The sequence below is a fragment of the Pongo pygmaeus genome, chromosome 10, assembly GCF_028885625.2.
Source record: "Pongo pygmaeus isolate AG05252 chromosome 10, NHGRI_mPonPyg2-v2.0_pri, whole genome shotgun sequence".
Taxonomy (NCBI): Eukaryota; Metazoa; Chordata; class Mammalia; order Primates; family Hominidae; genus Pongo; species Pongo pygmaeus.
In genome coordinates, this window is record NC_072383.2 from 76,006,102 (window position 1) to 76,030,909 (window position 24,808).

The following is a 24,808-nucleotide window of genomic DNA, read 5'->3' on the forward strand; positions in this document are numbered from 1 at the left end:
TTCTTTTGGCACTTTATTAGTATAATTACTGAGATATTGTGGTTCATATTTATCTTAAGTTTCAAAGTCATGGTTATTTTTCTTTGATGAGCTTGAGACTGAACTGGTCCTGGAAAACAGAACTTAGTTTGTTGGAGCTTAGTCAACATTAAATTTAACCTTATCCAAAGATGAAGTTACTAATGTGGATGGCACCTGTTGAGTAACTCCTAGGTGGGCGGCATCAGGATTCAAAATATATACTGCATGTCCCAACTTTGGTGAGCTTACATGAGGAAATAAATTAGTAAACTATAAATACCGGGAATGTCCCAAATGCCCAGCAAATTAAAAATAGCAAAAATATGTCCAACATTTACTTAGAATGCAGAGACACAAGTGCAAGTTTCTTAAACAAAAATGTTAGACATGTAGGGTAAAAGTTGTTTCAAAGACATTTAAAAAATTTTTTAAATAGACCATTATATTTAAGGATCTTCAAAAATGCACAGAAGAATGAGGACATCTGATTATGTGAAATAGTTACAAGCCAAGTATTAGACTATGTAAGACAGCTAAGGATTTGGCAAATGTATTTCACAGCTGGTCCTTCTTTCTTGGCTCTATTTTGTCGTAATAGGTCAATTGTTTTCCAGCCACAACCTTCAACCTAAGTTTTTAGTATAACATATATGTTGTTTACAATTTGCTGATATGAATATTTTTGGCTTCTTATTCCATTTTAACTCCTAGTAGCTGGAAAATTAGATTTAAGTCTTTCCTGCCTATTTGATTCCATGTCCCATAGGGTTATGGCTCCCAGAATCATTACTTTATGGAATTCACATCTTTATCCCATTTGGGATAGAAATTTCATGATCCTATTTCTATTGTTTATGTTTATCTGGAAAGTGAAAATATTCTTAATAGTAAAAAAAAGCCCATACTTTTATCAGTAGCCTTTCCTTTAAAGTTTTATTTTTTTCAGCTACTGCTTGTAGCTTGTAATCACTCTTCTTTTAAAGGATTTCTTTTTTTTTTTTTTATGTAAGATAAGAAGATGAGGTTCTTAACCAAATATGGAAGAGATAAAATACTGGAATGCTCTTAAAGGTTTAATAAAATCTTATATATGGCACACTGCAAAATTGTAGCACTATGACTCAGGAGTGGAATATTGCTAAGTTAGTCCAGTCACATGATCCCTTGACTTTGAAAATACTCATATTCTGGAATGGCTAGAAAAAGATAGCTTAATGAAGACAAATGCTTTACTACAAATAGAGTTCTGATCTATAAAGAAATGCTAAATGAAAATCTTTACTTTGTATTTTTCTTAATGATTTCATTATTTTTATACAGATTCAAACTGCAAAAATATGTATAAACTACTAGTATCAGGGAATTTATATTTAAGTTATTAGAATATCACCTAAATGATTTTTAAATCTGCCTGTCTCTAGAGGTTGCTCCACACACTAGTCAAGTTCAAATGAAGTAATTGACATAACATGGAGGCATTAAGAGGCAGTGTGTTTTGTTAAAAGAACAAAGGTGACTGGAATTCTAATTTTGTATATATGACCCAGGAAAAGGCATTCAGTAAATTCTCAAGGCCTCTGCTCATTTCTGCAATGAGGAAATTGTACAGATAAACTCTAAAGTCAATTGGAACTCTGATTTGCTACCTTGATTTAAAAAAAAAATGCCAAAGATGGTGATTTCTCTTCAGTTTTATTAAGTCTAATTTACAAAGAAAAACAGCAACGTGAAATCATTTCGTTGTGGGAATTCTTTGGTCTGCCATTTAGAAATTAAATAAAAGTTAAAAATACAAGAACGCCTTGTATAGAATAAATAGCTTAAATGTTGTTCTTATTGTTGTCAATATTTATACTTGTTTGTGTAATTAATATGATAAATAGAAATTGGAATAAAATAACGGTTTGAATTACAGATTTTTTCTTTGTTTTTGAAGAGAAGAAATAATTTTTAAGGACATTAAAATTTATATATGCATATATAACTACTGCAAAATGTAGTTGATATTTCTACTATATCTTTGAATATTGACCACTTTAATAAGTAATTGGCATATTTTTATCCTGATGTTTTTTTGTACTTAAAATGCTACAAATTGTTTTTTATTGGTAGCCCAGTATTACTGTAAACACAAAATACAATCATTGTATTTGAAGACATATTTCATAAGAATCCTTTTATAATTTTAGCTTTTTACATTTAATAGTTGGTGTTTTTAAGGAACTTATTGCTCCTTCTTTTTCAATTGCCCCCCCCGCCAAACTTAATAAAATTATCACTTACAATAATCAGTGGAAAAATATTTAACAGTAGGACAATTTTAACAATCTTAGTTTAGGAAACAATATTAAGATATGTGGCCATTTTCAATATGAATTGTAATACTCCTATCTGAAAAAATCCGTGATAGTTTATATATTTACAATTATTTCAATAATAAGAAAAAAGAGTAAATTAAATAGGGAAACTCTTGTTCACTTAACCTCTGTGCAATCATATGCAAAATTTATCTTTGATCAGATAAATATTTTGAAATGTAGTAGATATGCCAAAGCTAGTTGCTTCATGAAATTATATTTAAATTATTTTAATATGAATTCAGTTAAAAACTGAATTGTGTGGATAGACACAGAAAATATATTGACTTTCCTTGTTACACTCTGAAAAATCGTATTTCACACCTGACTTCTATTAGCCATGTTTCAAACATAACAAGAAATACTGGGAAATCATTACATAGAAACATACAACTTTAGAGAAAGGTCTGATAGTTCAATGATGTCATTATCACTTATTTATTGAACGTCAATGGTATATACCTAGTGCTGTGCTAGATGTTTTGCTTATACTTTTCATTTAGCCATCACGGCAAACCTATAATGGAACTGCGTCTCACTGAGGCAATCTGTGTCCTTTATTTAGTAAAGTGGAAAAATTACGGTTTGGACTCATGTTTATTTAGTCTAGGCCAAATTATCTTTAGACTTATTAACAAATAAACTTAACAAAATAAGGTCTGGAATTCAGGTCTTTGTATCTTCAGCTATTTTTTTCCTTCTCCTCCTCCTCCACTTCCTCCCCTTTTTAATTTTTTTTAAAACTACTTTTTTATAGCAAATTTAAGTTCACAGCAAAATTGAGAGAAAAGTACAGATTTCCTATCTACCCCTTTCCCTCACACATGCATAGCCTCCCCCAATATCATCATCACCCAACAGAGTAGTATATTTGTTATAATTAGTAAACATATATTGAAACATCAGTATCACCCAGAATCCATGATTCACATTAAAGTTTACTCTTGGTATTGTACATTAGACAAATATATAATGACCTGTGTTACCATTGTAGTATTATACAGAGAAGTTTTACTGCCCTACACATCCTCTGTGCTCCAACCCCTGGGAACCAGTGATTGTTTTACTGTCCCTGTGGTTTTGCCTTTTCTAGAATGTTATATTGTTGGAGTCATACAGCATGTAGACTTTTCAGGTTGGCTTCTTTCACTTAGTAATATGGATTTAAGGTTCCTACGTGTCTTTTCATGGCTTGATGGCTCATTTCTTTTAAGTGCTGAATAGTATTCCATTGTCTGAATGTACCACAGTTTATCCATTCAGCTACTGAAGAACATCTTAGTTACTTGCAAGTTTCGGCAGTTATGAAGAAAACTGCTATACATTTCCATGGGTAGATTCTTGTGTGAACTTAAGTTTTCAACTCCTTTGGGTAAATATTAATAAGTGTGATTGATGGATCATATGACATTTGTTTAGTTTTGTAAGAAACCACCAAACTGTTTTCCAAAGTGTTTTATTTTGCATTCCCACCAGAAATGAGTGAGAATTCCTGCTGCTCCACATCCTCACTAGAATTTGGTGTTGTCAATGTTCTGGATTTTGGCCATCCTAATAGATTTGTAGTGGCATTTCATGGTAACTATAATTTGAATTCCCCTGATGACATATGATGTGGAAATATGCATCTTTTCATATGCTTATATGTCTTCAGTATATCTGTTTTGGTGAGGTATCTGTTAAGGTCTTTGACCCCAGTTTTAAAAACCAGATTCAATGCCATCCCCATCAAGCTACCAGTGACTTTCTTCACAGAATTGGAAATAACTAAAGTTCATATGAAACCATAAAAGAGCCCGCATTGCCAAGACAATCCTAAGCCAAAAGAACAAAGCTGGAGGCATCACGCTACCTGACTACAAACTATACTACAAGGCTACAGTAACCAAAACAGTATGGTACTGGTACAAAAACAGAATATAGACCAATGGAACAGAACAGAGCCCTCAGAAATAATACCACACATCTACAACCATGTGATATCTGAGAAACCTGACAAAAACAAGAAATGGAGAAAAGATTGCCTATTTAATAAATGGTGCTGGGAAAACTGGCTAGCCATATGAAGAAATCTGAAACTGGATCCCTTCCTTACACCTCATACAAAAATTAATTCAAGATGGATTAAAGACTGAAATGTTAGACCTAAAACCATAAAAACCCTAGAAGAAAACCTAGGCAATACCATTTAGGACATACGCATGGGCAAGGAATTCATGTCTCAAACACCAAAAGCAATGGCAACAAAAGCCAAAATTGGCAAGTGGGATCTAATTAAACTAAAGAGCTTCTGCACAGCAAAAGAAATCTACCATCAGAGTGAACAGGCAACCTACAGAATGGGAGAAAATTTTTGCAATCTACTCATCTGACAAAGGGCTAATATCTAGAATCTACAAAGAACTCAAACAAATTTACAAGAAAAAAACAACCCCATCAAAAAGTGGGCAAAGGATATGAACAGACACTTCTCAAAAGAAGATATTTATGCAGCCAAGAGACACATCAAAAAATGTTCATCATCACTGGCCATCAGAGAAAGGCAAATCAAAACCACAATGAGATACCATCTCACATCAGTTAGAATGGTGATCATTAAAAAGTCAGGAAACAGCAGGTGCTGGAGAGGATGTGGAGAAATGGGAACACTTTTACACTGTTGGTGGGACTATAAACTAGTTCAACAATTGTGGAAAACAGTGCGGCGGTTGCTCAAGGATCTAGAACTAGAGATACCATTTGACCCAGCCATCCTGTTACTTGGTATATACCCAAAGGATTATAAATCATGCTGCCATAAAGACACATGCACACGTATGTTCATTGTGGCACTATTCACAATAGCAAAGACTTTGAACCAACCCAAATGTCCATCAGTGATAGACTGGATTAAGAAAATGTGGCACATATACACCACGGAATACTATGCAGCCATAAAAAAGGGTGAGTTCATGTCCTTTGTAGGGACATGGATGAAGCTGGAAACCATAATTCTCAGCAAACTATCGCAAGGACAAAAAACCAAACTTTTCTCACTCACAGGTGGGAACTGAACAATGAGAACACTTGGACAGAGGAAGGGGAACATCACACACCAGGGTCTGTCGTGGGCCGGGGGGAGGGGGGAGGGATAGCATCAGGAGATACACCTCATGTAAATGACGAGTTAATGGGTGCAGCACACCAACATGGCACATGTATACATATGTAACAAACCTGCACGTTGTGCACAGGTACCCTAGAACTTAAAGTATAATTAAAAAAAAAAAAACAGGTTGTTTGTTTTCTTGTTGAGTTTTAAGAGTTCTTTGTAAACTTTGGATGATGATTGTGTCTTCTGTAAATATTTCTGCTAGTCTGTGGTTTGTCTTCTCATTCTTTTGACACTGTGCTTTACAGGGCAGAAGTTTTTAATTTTTATGAAGTCCAGCTTATCAATGATTTATTTTATACATCATGTCTTTAGTGTTGTGTCTATTTTTATTTATATATTTGTTGCATGTAGATGTCCAGCTCATCTTGCACTATTTGTTGAAAGGTGATCTTTGCTTCATTGTATTGCCTTTGCTTCTTCAACAGATATCAATTGACTATATTAATCTGGGTCTACTTCTGGGCTGTCTATTCTGTTCCACTGATTATTTTCCCATTTTTTCACCAACCTCACACTGTCTTGATTACTGTTTTGATTGCATGACTTACTTCAAGTAGGTCATAAAGCTGTGTTGTGTCAGTCCTCCAATTTTGTACTTCTTCAATATTCTGTTGGCAATTTAGGTCTTTTGACTCTTCATATAAAATTTAAAATTAGTTTGTTGATATCCACAAAATAACTTCCTGGATTTTGATTGAGATTGCTCTTTCTAAAAAAAGTTATTTGGCTCCTCTGCTTCTCCCTCCCCTATGCCCAAACTTGCAATATAAATAAGAATTATTCTTCAATATTACACTTGTTTCTTCTATCTGTGGCAGGGATATAAACTCTCATGAAACTGGGAGAGGGAGTGGTCTTGTGAGGCAAATAATGATTTATAAATTTTATGGTAAAATTATGAATTTGGCAAATAATAAGTTGTTATATGTAACTTGAGCTCCTTATATACATACATGGTTTTAGGTTTAGAAGAGTTTAATAACTTTATAATAAAACAGTACATTCCCTTGTTTGGTTTTGTTTTCTGGAACAAACTTAAAAGCAGAAATTTATTAAAAAAACAAAAGAATGTATCTTCAGGTCAATGAATACTGATGTAATTTTTAATAAATTATATTTATAACACTATTGCCAATTATAGCTTATAATGAAGATTTAATATCATCTATAACTGATACAAAATATTAAATGATGCTCATAATTCTCCAGTTATCAAGTAAGTTAAAGAAGAATAGTAGGGTTTTGAACAAAAGATTTTATCTGACTATATCCTCAGGAACTTTCCATATCTATGTCTATACAGCTAGTCACAGACACACACAATTCTGTTCTAGCATACAAGTGTTTATACAGCTTAGCTCCATATTAGGAAGAGTATCTATATGTATAAATAATTGAATATACCCTTCTCCCTTTCTAGTGTGGATATATGTGTGTGTATACATACACACACACCCACACATGCCTAGAAACTTCTCAGTTTCTTACAGTGTGTAAACTGTAATACCATGATGCAAATCCAGTTTTATTTAACTGCAAAATTTTTAATTACACCATAGGACCTAATTAATAAATGTACTCTTTGTATCTAATCACAGATCAACTAAACAAATAAACAAAAACCAAAGTGCAAAACCCAATTACTGTCCCCTATTCGTCTCCCTATTCTGCAACACAAACACATTTGAGATGGGAAAGGAAAGCCTGCAAGGTGTTGCTTTGCAATGACACAGGAGTAACTAATTAAACTGCACCTCTCATCCTCTCTGCCCCCAGCACTAAGACTCAACAAATCACAGTTCCAGAGGAAAAGGCCTGGAATTATGCATGCTCACAATGATCCCTGCTCAGCTTTGGGCTTGCCAAAGTTTTGATTTCTGCTGCTTTACTGAGTAGATCCTTGTATTAGTTTCCTGTGGCTTCTGTAACAAATTACCACAAATTTGGTGGCTTAAAACAATAGAAATTTAACTTCTCACTGTACTGGAGGGCAGAAGTCTCTATCACTGGGCTGGAATCAAGGTGTCAGCAGTACTGTAAGTCTTCCAGAGGCTGTAGGGGATATCCATTCCTTTCCTTTTCTAGCTTATGGTGGATGCCAGCATTCTTTCTTTTGCTTGAGGCCACATCAACCATTCTGTATATTAATCTACCAGCATATAAAATGTATTGGATATTTGAGAAGTAATATACAAGTAGTTAAACTTGTGAACTTATGAAATGTGTGGAACAAGTGGATTTTTGCATACCCATTTCTGTCTTTACCTTTACACTACACAGTTTTCATTCTTACATTCAACCAAATATTTATTGAGCCCCTACTTTGTTTGTACCTGGCACTATTTCCTAGCCATCTGCCAGTTGTGTAGTAAGCCGGAGTCAGAGGCTGGGAATAGCTTAGTGAGGATGTTTAAATTATAGCGGTAGTAAGCATAATGAGGCAGAAGAGCAAGCTCATTGCAGAAAGACAGGTTTAAGTTTTAGTTCTGGCTCTGCTCCTCGTTAATTGTGTAAGCTTATATAAACTATGCTATCTCTCTGAGCCTCTAGTGAATAAGAAAAATAATACCCACTTTACTAAAACTTACAGTGAAGATGAAAAGGGTTTTGTATATGGAGTAAATAGCATACTTGCTTATGACTCTATATAAACTTCCTTCCTGTGCTTGGTTGTTGAGTGGTGGAGGAGAACATAGAGAAGCTCCAAATCATTTTCCCTGCTTCCGTTCTTTACATGCACGATAGGATTTTTAAAACTGCAAATTGCTCACATAGTATCTTATGAGTTAGTGTATTACAACTGAATTTAAAAATGAAATATACTAAAATAGGATTTTTTAAAAATTGGAGTGTATTTCAGATATGAGTAAAAACTGATTTGTGAAATTCTTATCACTATCTGTTAATAAATCTATATATGTACTATGTGGTCATTTAAATGGATGTATTTATTGCAATACTGATCATTTCCCTTTTTTGACTAAAGCACACGTTTAGATCTCTGATCTTTAAGATCAAGCCTGACCCTTAGCAAGGCATGGAGGATGTTCCTCATTGAGTCCTTACTTATTTCTGTGGCCTTGTCTCCCGCCACTGTCTTTCTCCAGATTTCAGGATTTGTGCTCTGGAGCCCCTTCTGCCTGATGCCTTCTACCCATGTTCTTCAAACTGATTTGAAGGCTACTAACCTTTTGAGCAGTTTCACAATGATAAACAATGGGAAGTTGTGGAGAAAGATTTAAATGAGAGTCAATTAAACATTCCTGGCTATTCTGATCTCTTAAAGATCCCTCAACCTATTCTGTTTCTCAACCATGACCAGTTCACATATAGCTCCTTCCCGCGTTCACCTTGTACCACATCCCCTCCTTCAGCAAACCCTTCCTAACCTCTCAGGGACTAACTCAGGCTTCCCTTAAAGCAGCAAAATGTGAGGGTTAGGAACTTGGGCTCTGAGTGACCTTGGGCATATCAATTCAGTTCTCTGATTAACACTTTTATAATAAATTGGTATAGTAATGACAACTTCAAAATAACATATCTTTGTTACTATGTTAGGTAGGTCTTAGTTACTAATAACTTTCTCCTTTCCTAGTCTTTTTGGCCTCTGATCAGAAATAGACCCTTCTGGACAGCCGCAGTGGCTCACGCCTATAATCCTAGCACTTTGAGAGGCCGAGAATGGTAGATCACTTGAGGTCAGGAGTCCAAGACCAGCCTGGCCATTATGGTGAAACCACATCTCTACTAAAAATACAAAAATTAACGTGGCATGGTGGTGACACCTGTAGTCCTAGTTACCCAGGAGGCTGAGGCAGGAGGATCATTTGAGCCCAGGAGGTGGAGGTTGTAGTGAGCCGAGATTGTGCTACTGCACGCCAGCCTGGGCAATGGGAGTAAAACCCTGTCTCAAAAAAAGAAAAGAAAAGAAAGAAAAAAGAAATAGACCCTTCTGCATTCTATTCTAGGAGTCTGTGTTTCTGTGATCATAATATTTATTGCATTAAATTGGAATTACCTCCCTTGCCTATAAAACTATATATTTTTTAGGGCTTGGAAATGTCTCGATGAACCAATAGTTGTTAAATGAATGAAGGAAAACAAGCATCCTACAAATTTTAACCAAAGCAAAAATATTACTGTATTTTACTTTAACTCTCCAGAAAAAAATTTATATCTAGTTAAAATCTTAGGATAAATTCTATGTAATTACTTGAATTCAATGTTAGGATTGGCATTTGCTCAAACTAAAACATCTTATCTATTTTTTAATTGAAAATGTATTAATTTAATTTATGTAATGACACTAGTATTAGATGTTTAATGTGAAAAATGAGAAGTATAGTTCATGAAAAATAGCACAAGTCACAAAAGAATCTACCTTCCCGAAATATCCAAAGTTAGGATTGGTTTATGTTTTTCTAGACATTCTCTATGTATGACTGGCAACAGCAATATCCAGCACTTTAGCCATTTTCTAACTCGGATGCATTTCTTATGGAGAGAGAAATAAATCTTTGAGGTATTATACCAGCTATCTGGTTTATGATTATTTAACTTTTTACATTGTAGCAGGGTTTGAGTCCAATGGGCAACACAGTATTTTAAATCCAAGGTCAAAGTCAGCTCTATAAGCATAATTGCAGAAGGTAAGGACTGGAGCGATCGGTTCTCAAGCATCCTTGTGAACAGTTTTCCTTATAGTTGCTCTGGTTGGTATGCCCTGTTCCTCCTTCTGATGCTTGTCTGACCTTATATAAAATCCAACTTAGCTTTTTATTTATTTATTTATTTATTTGAGACAGAGTCTCACTCTGTCACCCAGGCTGGAGTGCAGTCGGCTCACTGCAACCTCCTCCTCCTGGGTTCAAGCGGAATCTCCTGCCTCAACCTCCAGAGTAGCTGGGATTACAGGCACATGCGACCACACCCAGCTGATTTTTGTATTTTTAGTAGAGACGGGGTTTCACCATGTTGGCCAGGCTGGTATCAGACTCCTGACCTCAGGTGATCCACCCACCTCGGCCTCCCAAAGTGTTGGGATTACAGGCGTGAGCCACCACACCCAGACCCAATTTAGCTTTTAAGTCTAAATGACACTTCTATGAAGCTTTCTCTGTATCTGTAGTGGAAATTGATAACTCCATTCTCCTCGCTGCTCTACAGAGTTGTTTATAATTCTCTTTGAAATTTATCATGTTATGCCTTGCATTATGACAATTTATAAATCTTTTCTGTCTCCTCAGCTATTTTACAAGCTCACAAAGGCAAAGATCTTATCATTCATTTTTATATCCCTTCACCATTGAGCAGAGCTCTTTGACCATAATAAACAGTCGATAGTTGCTGAATGAATTAATCACTCAGTGTTAAGTGTTGTGCCATGGTTTAGATTTAATCACAAACTATAAGGAGGTTATTAATCATATCTTGATATTTAGTACCAAACTGTAATGTTCATTAACTATCCATAAGTAAGTGTAAAAAAATGTGAATAGACAAGATATTACTTTGTTGATACTGTGATAGATGCTTCCAATTACATGTCCTGAAACAGGTTATATTTGTAGTAAAAAATACTAAAAGGCTGGCTGTAATAAAACACACAGCTCAAAATGTATTAGCTCAGTAAAGAGCTATGCTAATTAAAAGCACTACATTTTTAGAATAGTTTATTCATCACTGAAATGAATAAATATCAGTATTTTTTTTTTTTGAGACAGAGTCTCGCTCTGTCCCCCTGACTGGAGTGTAGTGGGGTGATCTCGGCTCGCTGCAACCTCTGCCTGGCAGGTTCAAGTGATTCTCATGCCTTAGCCTCCCCGAAGTAGCTGGGATTACAGAAGCCTGCCACCATGTCTGGCTAATTTTTGTATTTTTAGTAGAGACAGACTTTGCCATGTTGGCCAGGCTGGTTTCGAACTCCTTAACTCAGGTTGTCTGCCCGCCTTGGCCTCCCTAAGTGCTGGGATTACAGGCGTGAGCCACCGTGCCCTGCCAATATCAGTGTTTCTAATACATACTCTATGATTGATATGTCAAGAACACATGTTAACTCTCAGGTTTAACAAAATAATTGTAGTTAAAAATAAACTGGTAAGTGTCTTGAGTTTTCATATGTGAAGGTGATGAAAATTCTTCCTCTTCTCATCTGAAACCCAATTTGTAATTTAGCAATCAGACATGCTCATATTTAGCAAGTATGTAAGGGTCAGTATAAATATACAACTATGAAAATAGACAATCAGAAAAATTCTGCCTTGAAAAATTTCTGTTCCATTTTTCATGTGAGTAGTTGAAATAATTCAGTGCTCTTTAGAATATATGAAAATAGTGGCTGTGTCTCGAAATTGGTCTCTGTAGCACAGAGCACATTTTCAGGCATAAAATAAGTTTAATAAATGTGTGATCAGTGAATAAATAAATGATGTGTTTGATAGAACGTGAAACAACGGTAGTGTTACAGGATGCTAATATTAAGTATATAGGTTGAAACTACTCAATTCTAAAAATATGGACCAATTTCTATTACATTTGTTTAATTTCTATAATAAAGAAAATAACAGTCCATTTGAAGAATTACTCTAACAAAACTGTTTTTCTTTAGGGTATTATGATAAGATTAAGTATTTTGATGAAATCCCAAAACCTCAAGGCTCAATGTATCCATGCATTTGGATACTTCTGAAAATAATGACTAGATCTAGCTCCCAGAAACTTTTCATTTTATTTTCGTTACACAGCCAACATTTTTATAGTCATCAAGCCATGCTTAAATTTAAGATGAAAAAGAGAGAAAGTAGGTGTTCCATGCCAATAAAAGATAAACCACAAGTAGAAAAGAAGGGCCCAAAAAATTGTGCTTGACATTAAATTGTGCCTGATGTAATAATAGGCAAGTAAATGTCCTGAGAGTGACTGTCCATAAGCTACAGATTTGACTGTTACCTGAGCCAAATGAGAAATGTGGTGTCTGTTGAAATCATAATGAATTTCTTTGTATTACTGCTATAAAGGAATATATGTTTTAATATCACAGGAATAACACATGAATTATATAGTATTATGGTCCAAATAAGAAAAACATAATGTATTACTCTAGCGTGAACAGTGCAATTCCTGCAACGACATGGTATTAAACTGAAATTACCTGCAGTTACTTTCTTTGAAGAACATACTTGGAAGTTGTAATTTACAAGTTTTGCTACAAATTGGAATCACATGCAGATTTGTAATGTATACTGAAAACTGGCTCCTATCTGCTGACATTCTGATTAAACTTATGAGTTTGTAAATGTAAATTGGGCATCTATGGTTTTAAAAAATCCTCAGTTAATTCTTAAGTGTAGTAGAGTTTAAGAAATACTAGATTAAAGATTTGGGAACTGAGTTTACTGGGATATGGATAATTTTCAGGAAACTCTGTGTAAGACCAAAAGTGAAAGAGGCTATGATGTGAAATGGCATCATTTATACCATTATAGCATTGTTACCCTCCATTAATATTAAAAACTGTTATAATAATAATAGGTATTTTTTGTTGTTTTGAGTTATTGAATCCCTACTATGTACATTGTATTGTGCTAAGTGTTTTACATGTAAAATTTAACCGACTCTTCTAAGTAATTATGCATATTATCTGCTTTTAATTTTTATTTCTCAAATTGAAAAAATCAGCTAAAATGATTATTATGGGCCCCACCATCATGGAATTTTTTTAAAATCATTTATTTCTATTAGTCCCAAAATATAATGGTAACAAATTTTCCCCACACATCATTTCAATTTTTATGGACTATTGATTTTTCTTAATGCTAATTAAAAGCTCAAAACTTGACTAACCCCTTGGCACTTCCATTTCTCACTCATTTGCCTGTTATGATCAGGTTTTGGTTTTCTATTCTCATCAACATCTTTTCTACTCCAGAGTAGTATATTCCTCCCTGACCTGACAAAAAAAAAAAAAAAAAAAAAAAAAACAAAAAAAAAACAAAAACAAAGAACTAAATTTTGGACATATAGCAGGCCAAATGCTATTACAGATTATGACTGATGCTATGTCTAAATTTATTAATTCATTCAGATAGTCAACAATAATGCATTAAGCATTGATTGTGCCTGGCCATGGTGTGAGGTCCTGGGCATAGGAGGGTAAATGTGAGAAGAGAGACGTCAGCTCCCACCAGCAGAGATGAGCTCATGTATATCAGAGGAGAGGCTTAGGAGGCCATAGAAGTAAGTCAGCTCATCAGGGTCAATGTTCAGGAGACATAATGAATTTGACTACTAATATTATTTCCAATTAGGGTTTAATGATTTCTCTTTTTTATTTGACTGCTTCAAGCATGAAAACACTATTTTATCCTTGCTTTAATTCATTTATTTCCTCAGCAATTGTTTGTAGATCACCTAAGTCAAACATTTAGACTGGGGAGAGAGCAGTAGCCAAAATTAAAAAGAATCAATAGAGAGTATACCTTCTGGCCAGTCATACATATATATATACACAAACACACACACACACACACACACATAAATACATATATACATATATATAACACATTAAAGTATATATCATGATGTATACTGTAATATATATGTAACACATATGATATAGACTTTAATAACACATAGCATATATTACCTATAATTATAACATATATGTAATGTATGTAATATACTATTGTATATACTTTAACAATGTTTGTACATATTAGCATTACATATATGATATATATTACATATATAGTAATATATAATATATAATTAAAGTATATGCTATATATTATATATATCATACATATATGTATCATGTATATAATATATGCATATGTATGATATATAACATGCAATATATAAATATACAATACATATATGTAATAAAAATGCATACATGTATGCATACATGTATGTATGCATACATGTATGGTATGTGTAATGTACACATATGTGTATATCACACATATATGTAATGCACACATATGTGTCTATCACACATATGTAATGCACACATATGTGTATATTACACATATATGTAATATATTAATATGATATTAATATTTAATATGAACATATATATTCAATATAAATATGTTTAATATAGCCTATGTGTACATGCCTGTCTTATGCATGTAATATATGTATATATGTATGTTTCATGTTTACATATATATGTATGTTTCATGTATACACATATATGTATATATGCATATGTTACATGTATACACATATACATATATGTACATGTATACATGCATACATATATGTACATGTTACATGTATACATATATGTACATGTTACATGCATACATATATGCACATGTTACATGTATACATATATGTATGTGTTACATGTATACATATAATATGTATGTTACATGTATACATATATTATATGTATATGTTACATGTATACACATATGTATATATGTATATATTATATGTATAAGACATATATGTAATAAATGTATATACTTTATATTACTATATACATATGTCTATATTACATGTATAAGACATATTTGCAATATATAATATATATTTTAATAATATGTATTACTATATATGTAATAATAAAGTATTAAAGTATGTCATATATTACATATCTGTATGATATCTGCAATATACACATATGTATATATTACACATATACATATATGTAATATAATAAATATATAAATATAAATACATTATATATTTAATATAAATATGTTTAACATATTACATGTATACATATGTCTTATACATGTAATAAATGTATATATACATAACATATGTATATATTACATGTATAAGACATATATGTAATATATTAAATATATAATATATACTTTAATAATATATAACTGTATATGTAATATATATTATTAAAGTATATATTATATATTATGTACAATATATATTACATATAGTTATATATTATTAAAGTATATATTATATATTATGTATCTGTAATATATAATATATTTGAATATATATTACTATACATGTAATATATATTATGCCATATGTTATTAAATTATATATTACATACATGTAATATATGTAATATATGTTATATAATATAAGTAATGTATATTACATGTGTGTAATATATATATGATTAAAGTAGACTGGGGAGAGAGTGTAGACAAAATAAAAACCATCATGAAGGTTACATTCTGGCTGGTCCTCTATGTATACATTACACACATACAAACACACACACATGTAATATGTAACATACACTTTAATATTTAATTCATGTGTGTATAATGTTATGATATATACTTTAATATTTAATTTAGATATTTGAGCATTTGCTATTTGATAAGCACTATTATGAGCACTTTTCATGAATTTATTTAATTCTAAATCTAATAGTCAACTCTTAGCTCTTGTCATACATGACTTGTTAGCAGCTTTTGATAGAGCTCATCTTTCCCTTGTGCTTAAAATACTTTCTTCAGGTGGTTTTCTGTACCCCATCCTCTCCTGATTTTCCTCATACTTCCCAGTGGCTTTGTTCACTCTTCTCTGTTGGTTCCTCCTCTTCTTTCCAATGATAATCTCCTAAGGCTCAATGTTTGTTCCTCTTCTTTTATGTCTACACACTTTTGTTGATAATCCACCCTCAAGACTTCATTCACATCACCAAAAAATTTGAATTTAGATCTCCACTCCAACCTCTCAATTGAACTCCAGATTGTGTGTCCTACTGCCTACTAACCATCTCCTTTTGAATGTTTGATGCACCAGCCAACATGTCGAAAAAGAAACTTCCGACTTCCATTCATGATCTTTTCCATCTCAGTGGATACAGACTTCATCCTTCTTGTGATTAAAGCCCAAAACCTTGGAGTTATTCTTGACTCTTCTCTTTCTCTCAAATGCCAAATCTTCCCATCAATTTCTCTCAGAAAACATCTGGAATCTGACCATTTCTCATCACCTTCACTGTCCCTTCACTAACCTTGTTGCTACCCTTGAATATGCCCCCTACTGCCTACCACCTGCCACAAACCCCACCAGAAAAGAGGCAATGTAGGCATGGCAATGCTCTGGTCTTCTTAGGGCAGTGTTTTACATATTGTGTATTACCATCCACTAATGGACCCTGAAATCCATCTAGTAGATTTTAAGCAACATCTAAATAGATTAAACAGAAGACAGTACAGTGCACTAGGAAGCATCACAGTAACCTGAATTTAGTAAGGTAAAGTATTATTCCATGAAACTTTGACTCCATTATAATTATGTATATGCATATTGGGTTGTGCTATTCAATTTATTTCTTGCTGTGGGTCACAGTCAATATTTTAGAAAATATTAAGGTACATGAAGTTATTCTAATTAAAATTTCACCCAAATTTTTGGTGTTAAAATAGGATTTGAATTTTGTTACTTTGTTTGATATCTGATTCAAACAATAATGAAGGAAAATAAAACAGATTACAATTATTTGGCTCAATTTGATGGTAAAATAACTTTTATCTGTTTGTAAGTTACCAAAAAGTTTTAGAAGTTTTTAGTTAAAAAAAATTGACATTAAATATGGAAAAAAGCAATTAAAACAGTGTTTGTACTAGGCCTGTTTATAATAACTGAGAGATGTTTAAGGGAAATCCATATTAAAAACAGGAATGATAAAATCTTTAGAATTTCTTGAAATAAAATTATTAACTAGAGAATATCATTTTATCGTTAAAAATCCACTCAAATTATCTTAAAGTATGCCTCTGGTGAGAAAGTGACCATATAAATGGCATTTAACAAGATATCTTAAAACCACTTCTTTTTACTGTAAACTGTATAGCCTAGTATATACTAACAAATGTGATTGAATTTACAGAAGGACTAGAATTAAGTGAGGAAAAGGTATTATTTTCTTGAAAGTCATGTTTATTATGCTGATACATTGTGAGAAAATAAATTTTGGTAAACTGTTAATTTTAACAATAAATGTTGTTGAATAAATAAATGAGCTTTAATGAACTAGCCTTTAATAGTCATATTGGAAACTGTATTCAAATACTTATTCTGTTGCTATTACTTAGCTACTCAGGCAATAATGGGGAACATAACTAACTATCTTAAATTGCTGGTCCTCATAATGAATGACTATGAAAGAATAGTGAAAATGGTTGAATGCTCCTGATAAATAGATTTGAAAATAAAAAAGAATGTATTATTGATCGTTTGTTGTTGTTGTTCTCCTTCCCCTTCCTTCCTTCCCTTCCTTCCTTCCTTCTCCTTCCTTCTCCTTCTCCTTCCTTCTTCTCTTCCTTCTGCTCCTCCTCCTCCTTCCTCCTCCCTCACCCTCCCCTTCCTCCTCCCTCCTCCTCCCTCCTCTTCCCTCCTCCTCCTTCTTCTCCTTCTTCTTCTTCTTTCTTTCCTTCTCCTTCTCCTTTTCTTCTTCTTCTCTTTTACATTCCCCTTCTGGTTGTGGTGCCAGTTGAGAGAGAGAGTTGTCTAACACTCAATTTAGGAATCAGTTTATTTTATATGCTGGTTAAATGGTAGGCAAAAAATTATCTTACAAACTTAGTTACAGACTCGATGAGCCTTTTCTGGATTTTCAGTGAGCTAATCTGTTCATGTGTAATACGAGTAACCTAAACTTTAGGTAATAATATCCTATTAACATTTTGTAGCAAATCACATTTGGGTCAGAAATCTTCCTTCTTTCTATAAAAGGCATATAATTGCATTGAAATCAAGAACTTTAGGACTGCTCTTGCAAACATTTAAAAATATTCCATCACATTATCTTTCCTAATATTAGGCCACAATAATTATTTGGCATCTTTCTTTTACTAATTTTTAATGGATCTGAAAGAAATACATTTACAAGAATACTGTGGATGGATAGAGAACATCGAATTTGTCTCATTTCTTGTTATTGTTCCTCCTCTTTTCCTTTCTTATATGATCTTATAGCTAGCAGCAGAATGAAATATGAAGAAAGGAAAGAATTAATATATGTTTCAGCACTATCGCCTCATTGGATATTCAGATGGTGATCTGCAGAACAATAAGATTTATTATATTATGTTGTATTCAGCATCTTCAACTCTATTATTTATTCAGTAGAATAATTTCAGTAAAACTTACTTTGAAGTTAATTAACATAAAATTTTTTTTTCCTCAAAATAAATGAGTATATCTTGGCTGTGGTCATTTTTATGCAAAAAGCATATCATTGTGTATTATCAATTTTTGTACAAAATTACTATTTTAAAGGAACGTAAATAGTTTCTCTATTTTATAAGGATTTTTTTCTTTTCATTTTCTTTAAGAGACATTTTGACCTTGCTATGAAGCTAAGCTAGGGAGGACATTGGCAGAACTCTGTGCGTCCTCATGCATAGCTTTCGATGAGAATTTAGTAAGACAGACAATAGGACCTTGCCAAGTTATTAATTTTAAATCTCTTCTTTATTGTAGAATCTAAAGATTTATAGAATACCTCCAAATCCAGGGAGATGGATCACAAAGAACTGGAACTTTTTAGCTTTCTATGCTCTTACGAATCTTAGCTGTGTCACTGCTATATAATGTCATGATCAAATTTTTATTTATTTTTTTTCTTCTCACCCTAAATGATTACAATCTGGTAATCATATTGAAACCAATCATTTAAAAGCCATGGGGCCTGGCATGGTGGCTCACGCCTGTAATCCTAAAACTTTGGGAGGCCAAGGTGGGTGGATCACTTGAGGTCAGTAGTTCGAGACCAGTCTGGCCAACATGGCAAAACCCCTCTCTATAAAAATATAAAAAATTAGCTGGGCGTGATGGCGTGCGCCTGTAGTCCCAGCTACTTGGGAGAGTGAGGCCGGAGAATCGCTTGAACCTGAGAGAGCGAGGTTGTAGTGAGCCAAGATCGCGCCACTGCTCTCCAGCCTGTGTGATGGAGCAACATTCTGTCTCAAAATCAAAAACACAAACAAAAAGTGCCATGGGAATCACCCTTTTAAAATAGCAAAGACAATACCTATATTTAATCAGTAGATTATTCACCTCTAGAAATACAAATATAATTTTTGAAATAAGTATTTTCTACGTTTAGGATGAAAATATGCTTCATTTTCATATTGTATCAAACCTGTCTCCATCTATCTATCTTTTGACGTACTTAACAAATACTGCTGGTTGAATCTAAATTACCCACATCCTAACATTCTAAGACTCACACATGCAACAATCTCAGTCTGTATGGATGCTTTCACTGGGACTTATTTGCAAAATACAAGATCCAGTTTTATGTTAAGTAGGTGGGTTGCTAATCTGCAAGAATGCCATTCTTTATCAGGCCTTTATGAATTGTTTGTAAGTACCAGCTGGACAATGAAAGCTTTATATTCATTCTGCAATTAGCCAAAATAATTCTAGTTAAACTCTTGTTAAGACTTCTAGTATGAAATGAATGTAAACTATTCATTCTTTATCGTTCTTTCTGGTTTCATTTTGGCACATGTATTTGTTAAAATATAATCCTCTAAGTTGCTTTTTCACTGCTTTTCATGTTGCAGATTGAAAATGTTGATGTCTGCCTTAGTTTTCTAGCAGCCAGAGGGGTAAATGTTCAAGGTCTATCTGCCGAAGGTAAGAAAAAGAATGACTGAATTGTCACAAATGGCATCAATGTTTTTAAATTATTTTTTATAATGTAAGAAATATAACATTGGAGTATACGGCTCCTTAATATGATAAAGGAAATTGGTGAAGTCTTCAAGACAACTGAAACATAAACATAATGGTTATTAATATGTGCTTTAAGTATTTAAATGTTCTCCATATTTTGCCAGAACTGTTCTTTTCATAACCAACTATATGGGAGAGGAGTGAATCAAAAAAAATCGTTATGTTATTATTAGTTTATAGTATAATTAGATTTCTTAAGTAGATTAATAGATAATTAGATAAATGTTGGATGACATAAATACTGGTAAAATATTTTAATTAAGTCTTAAAATATTATTTTATCAATAACATTTCTATAATATATTCAAGTTGGTAGAAATAGTCAAAATAGTTGGTAAGTTTAAATAAGTCACTATGAAGTCTTAAATAATTAGAACTAACAGCATTAATCACTGTTATATACAAATGTTTTAAATCATTAAAGATTCAAAAGATCATCACTAAAATTGAAAGACAGCAAAATGGGGAAAACTTGAACAAATTTTGACATTGATCTTTTTCTGAGTTTATTTTACTTTCACTTACAAATGTGGCAAAAGTTTGTAAAAGCTTGCCACACTTAAGATAAAATTTGCCATACTTGAGAACACTGGTATTTAAATTTCTTTTATATTTGCATGTTATGATATATAATTAAATTACACATTTAATGACCAAGAAGCTTAGGTTCAAACCTAACTGGTAGTTCTGTAACTTAGAATAACATTTGAGTAAAATTCCCCAGGATAATATGTTGCTAAGTAGTTACAGGCTAGAAATGCTGCCATTTATTCACTTTTTCAGTCTCTTCCTTATGAAAACCTTTATTAATATAAGCCTATGGATTTTCATTCATCTTTAAAATATATATGAATGCTCAAAATTTACTCTCTAAATTAATTAAACATGCAAAATAATAAAACAATAATTTTTTTAAAACTCTTTAAACAAAATCTTTCAGGTTTATAGGACAAAATTAACACTCTCTCACTGTAGCCTCAGATTGATGAAGCCAACTCTTCAATATGATGAAAACTATGAGAATTGTTTGGGGGGAAAATAGAACAACTCAGAGGGTCATTTCATATTAATTATTTTACTGCATAGTTTGAGTTATATGATAAACCATCAGAGAGCAAGAAATCCAAAGAGTCAGTTAATTTTCCTAAACTCCAAAAGGGGACATAAAATCTTGATCTCAGAGGAGAATGTATTTTATTGCTAACAGCAAGTTTTATTTAAAATATGATTACAGGTTGTGTAGCTTATTTTCAAGCTTTACTTCCTTCTCTTTTCCTATTTTTTTTTTAAGTTATAACTACAGGAGAAAAATGTAGGCTTATGTGTAGCCTACATTGTGAACTGAATTTTTTTATTGAATATTTGAAAATCTTACACAGGAACTTCACCTGTTAGAACAAGGATTTCTGCTTATTCAATTAGGCTATCTGACGTAAGCTAATCCTCATTATTTATTAATATATAACATAAATTAAAAATAAAATAATTGGAACATTAAAAATTGATATTATGTCTGCTTTTGGAAGATATACATACACACATTTATTTTTATATATATGGATATATATTTGGAGGATATACACATACATAAATATGTATACATGAGTTGGTGAGTGGGTGATTTAGAAAGAAAGTTGATTGCAACAAATCCAGTTGGTATTATGAGGTGCACCCACATCATCAATATTTATAAATGCAGGACAACCAACATTTAAGTGGCTTTCTTTCTCCAGTTCGTAGCCGCTGCTATGCTGGCAACAGCTGTGTATATTTGTGAGGGAATCAACATGCTAAATCAAATGGTTAGCACAAGAGAGAGCTCATTTATTTCTAAGAAGCAACTAACGAGAAAAATTGTAGTTCAAGGTCAGCAAAGAATATCACTTCTGAGTGTGCTTTGTTCTTTTTACCCCAACCTTTTATTCTCTCCCTGAAATTCCAAGTTATTTGGAAATGTTAACATGTTTCAGAAATTCAGGTTTGTTTGTGATTCAACTGTGACTGAGAGGATTAAGTTGTATCTCTATCTTCATAGATTTATTTCGAGAGGATTGCATCTAGAATTTGTTAAAAAGGACATTGAATACATATGATGTTTTTTTTGTATTTTTCATTTCATACAGAAATAAGAAATGGAAACTTAAAGGCCATTCTAGGGTTGTTTTTCAGTTTATCTCGCTACAAGCAGCAACAACACCATCAACAACAGTACTACCAGTCCTTGGTGGAACTTCAGCAGCGAGTTACTCACGCTTCCCCTCCATCGGAAGCCAGCCAGGCCAAAACCCAACAAGATATGCAGTCCAGGTAAGGAAAGGAAGTAGGGAATGTGTTTCCAATTAGTTTGTGGAGATACAACTTGTTTTTAACAAATTATTGTCCACGAGTTTGAAAAACGTTCTCATGTACTTGTATCAGTGTGATGGGATTATTTGACTTGTGTAATAGAAACTAAAACCACTCTTCTTTTGCTTGGTCAAGCAACATCTATCATCTTTTGGGTGACATATTTCGTTTGCTTTCTAAAGATTGTTGTTCTGTATCACACTGTGAAATGTCTTTGGTGTAAGTAATGTGGCATGGCTACTTTATTCTACAAATGACTTTAGTATTTAGAATGTGCTATTAAGTCCTAGTCTCCTGTCGTGTAGTTATCTTTCATTGATATTTTTGATTAATTATGTCTGTCAGAAATTTCAGGTCTGTTAAACATAGGAGTTTGAAGTTTGGGAACATAGTGTTTTTGATGTGTGTGTGTGTGTGCATATGTGTGTGTGTGTGTGTATGCACATACATGTATTATTTGTCTGGCTTGAGTCTTTTGGCATATGTAGACACAGCCTGGGTGGAGTGCTCCCCAATCATGGCAACTTCCTTTTCTCTTCCATTATTATTTTTTTTCCAATAAAGAATTGTATCAGTCAGTGTTCAACTAGAGGAGTCAAGCAAGTAAACGATATATAACAAGAGACTTGTGAAGAATTGGTTTAGCATGATCGAGCATACTGGTTAGGCAAGTATGAAATCTGAAGAGCAACCCAGCTGGGAGGGCAGGCTAGAACTCTTGTCATGAACTGAAATTGCAGTACACAGGTAGAATTTGTCCTCTCAAGGAAGCCTCAGTTCTGCTTTTGAAAAGCAAAACTTTCGGCCGAGGACGATGGCTCAAGCCTGTGTTCCCAGCACTTTGGGAGGCCGAGGTGGATGTATCACAAGGTCAGGAGTTCAAGACCAGCCTGGCCAAGATGGTGAAACCCCGTCTCTATGAAAAATACAAAAAGTAGCCAGGCGTGGTGACAGGCGCGTGTAATCCCAGCAACTCTGGAGGCTGAGGCAGAGAATTGCTTGAACCCGGAAGGCAGAGGTTGCAGTGAGCCAAGATCCAGCCTGGGTGACAGAGCGAGACTCCATCTAAAACAAACAAACAAACAAACAAAAGAACTTTCTTTCAACTAGTTGAATCAAGATCACCCAGATTATCTAAAATAAACTTTACTGAAAGTCAATCGATTATAGACTTTTATTACATCCTTAAAATATCTACATAGCAACAACTAGATTAGTATTTGAAGGAATAACTTAGACTATAGTCTAACATAGTTTACATATCAAAATAAATGATCACAGAATGAAGTTTCACTTAACTTCCATGCAAACTACTATATTTGTTCCTGAACAATGACTGGGGTATTGGTTAGTTAGTTCTATTACATAAATAGTTATGATTATTTTTCTTGAGGACAGAGGATATGAAAATCCCTTTCATCGTCTTTGAAAATATAAACACTTTTCAACAAATGTAAATATTTAACTTTGTCCACCTTAGAAGTCAAGCTTGAAACCTACTAACATTCAGTTAACCTTGAGTTTGGTAATTAGAAATGACTCAAACAATTAAAATAATGTTCCAAAATACATTTATGAACCACCCCCCACTTATGGTCAATTGTTCAACTGTTCAGAAATCACCTGTCTTTCATCTATCAACCAACCCTCATATGGACCTTGTTTGTTACTCCATAATAAACAATATTTATTTCTCTATACAACCATGTAAAATCACTCATCAGTGAATTTTTAAATGAATTTTAAAAAAGCTATAGTTTTACTAAAAACATAGCATATAATATAAAGCTTATGAAGTGATGAGGGATATTTTTTATTATAAAATAATGCAGATATTTGACTGCTCTTTAAGCTCATCTTGGCTTTTGGTTATATCAAGTGAGACTGTACAAGACTCATAGTGGAAAATAAATCTCTATAGGATAAGTTTCTTGGATTTTTGTAAGCATAGAGAAGAAAAAAGTGGATGACATTGTGTTGTATGTATTATTATTTTTTGTGTGTGGATGGTTGGAACAAAGAGATGGATTATGAAAAGTGCCAGAAATAATATTTACTAGAGTTTGGTTTAAGCAACTTAAATAAAGAAGACACAATAATAGTAGAGGAAAAAATAAAGGAAATAAAATTATTTTACGTAAAGCATGTTGACTCTGGGAGTGATATGGAATATCATTTGACATTGCTTTACCTCACTCTTTTTCTGTATCTTCCATGTGAAATTTATTGTCTAGAATTTCTTGCC

At 33.0% G+C, this 24,808-nt stretch overlaps 1 protein-coding gene across 2 annotated transcripts in view; it reads left to right on the forward strand.

Moving 5' to 3' along the window:
- The window catches only part of NAV3 (neuron navigator 3), a 924,153-nt gene that overhangs the window by 648,206 nt on the left and 251,139 nt on the right, over positions 1 to 24,808 (forward strand). For both annotated transcript variants that reach the window (XM_054443382.2, XM_063646517.1), the window contains 2 exons: positions 20,046 to 20,118; positions 22,341 to 22,524. In XM_054443382.2, the coding sequence (XP_054299357.1) occupies positions 20,046 to 20,118; positions 22,341 to 22,524 (257 nt within the window). The remainder of the gene's footprint in view (positions 1 to 20,045; positions 20,119 to 22,340; positions 22,525 to 24,808) is intronic.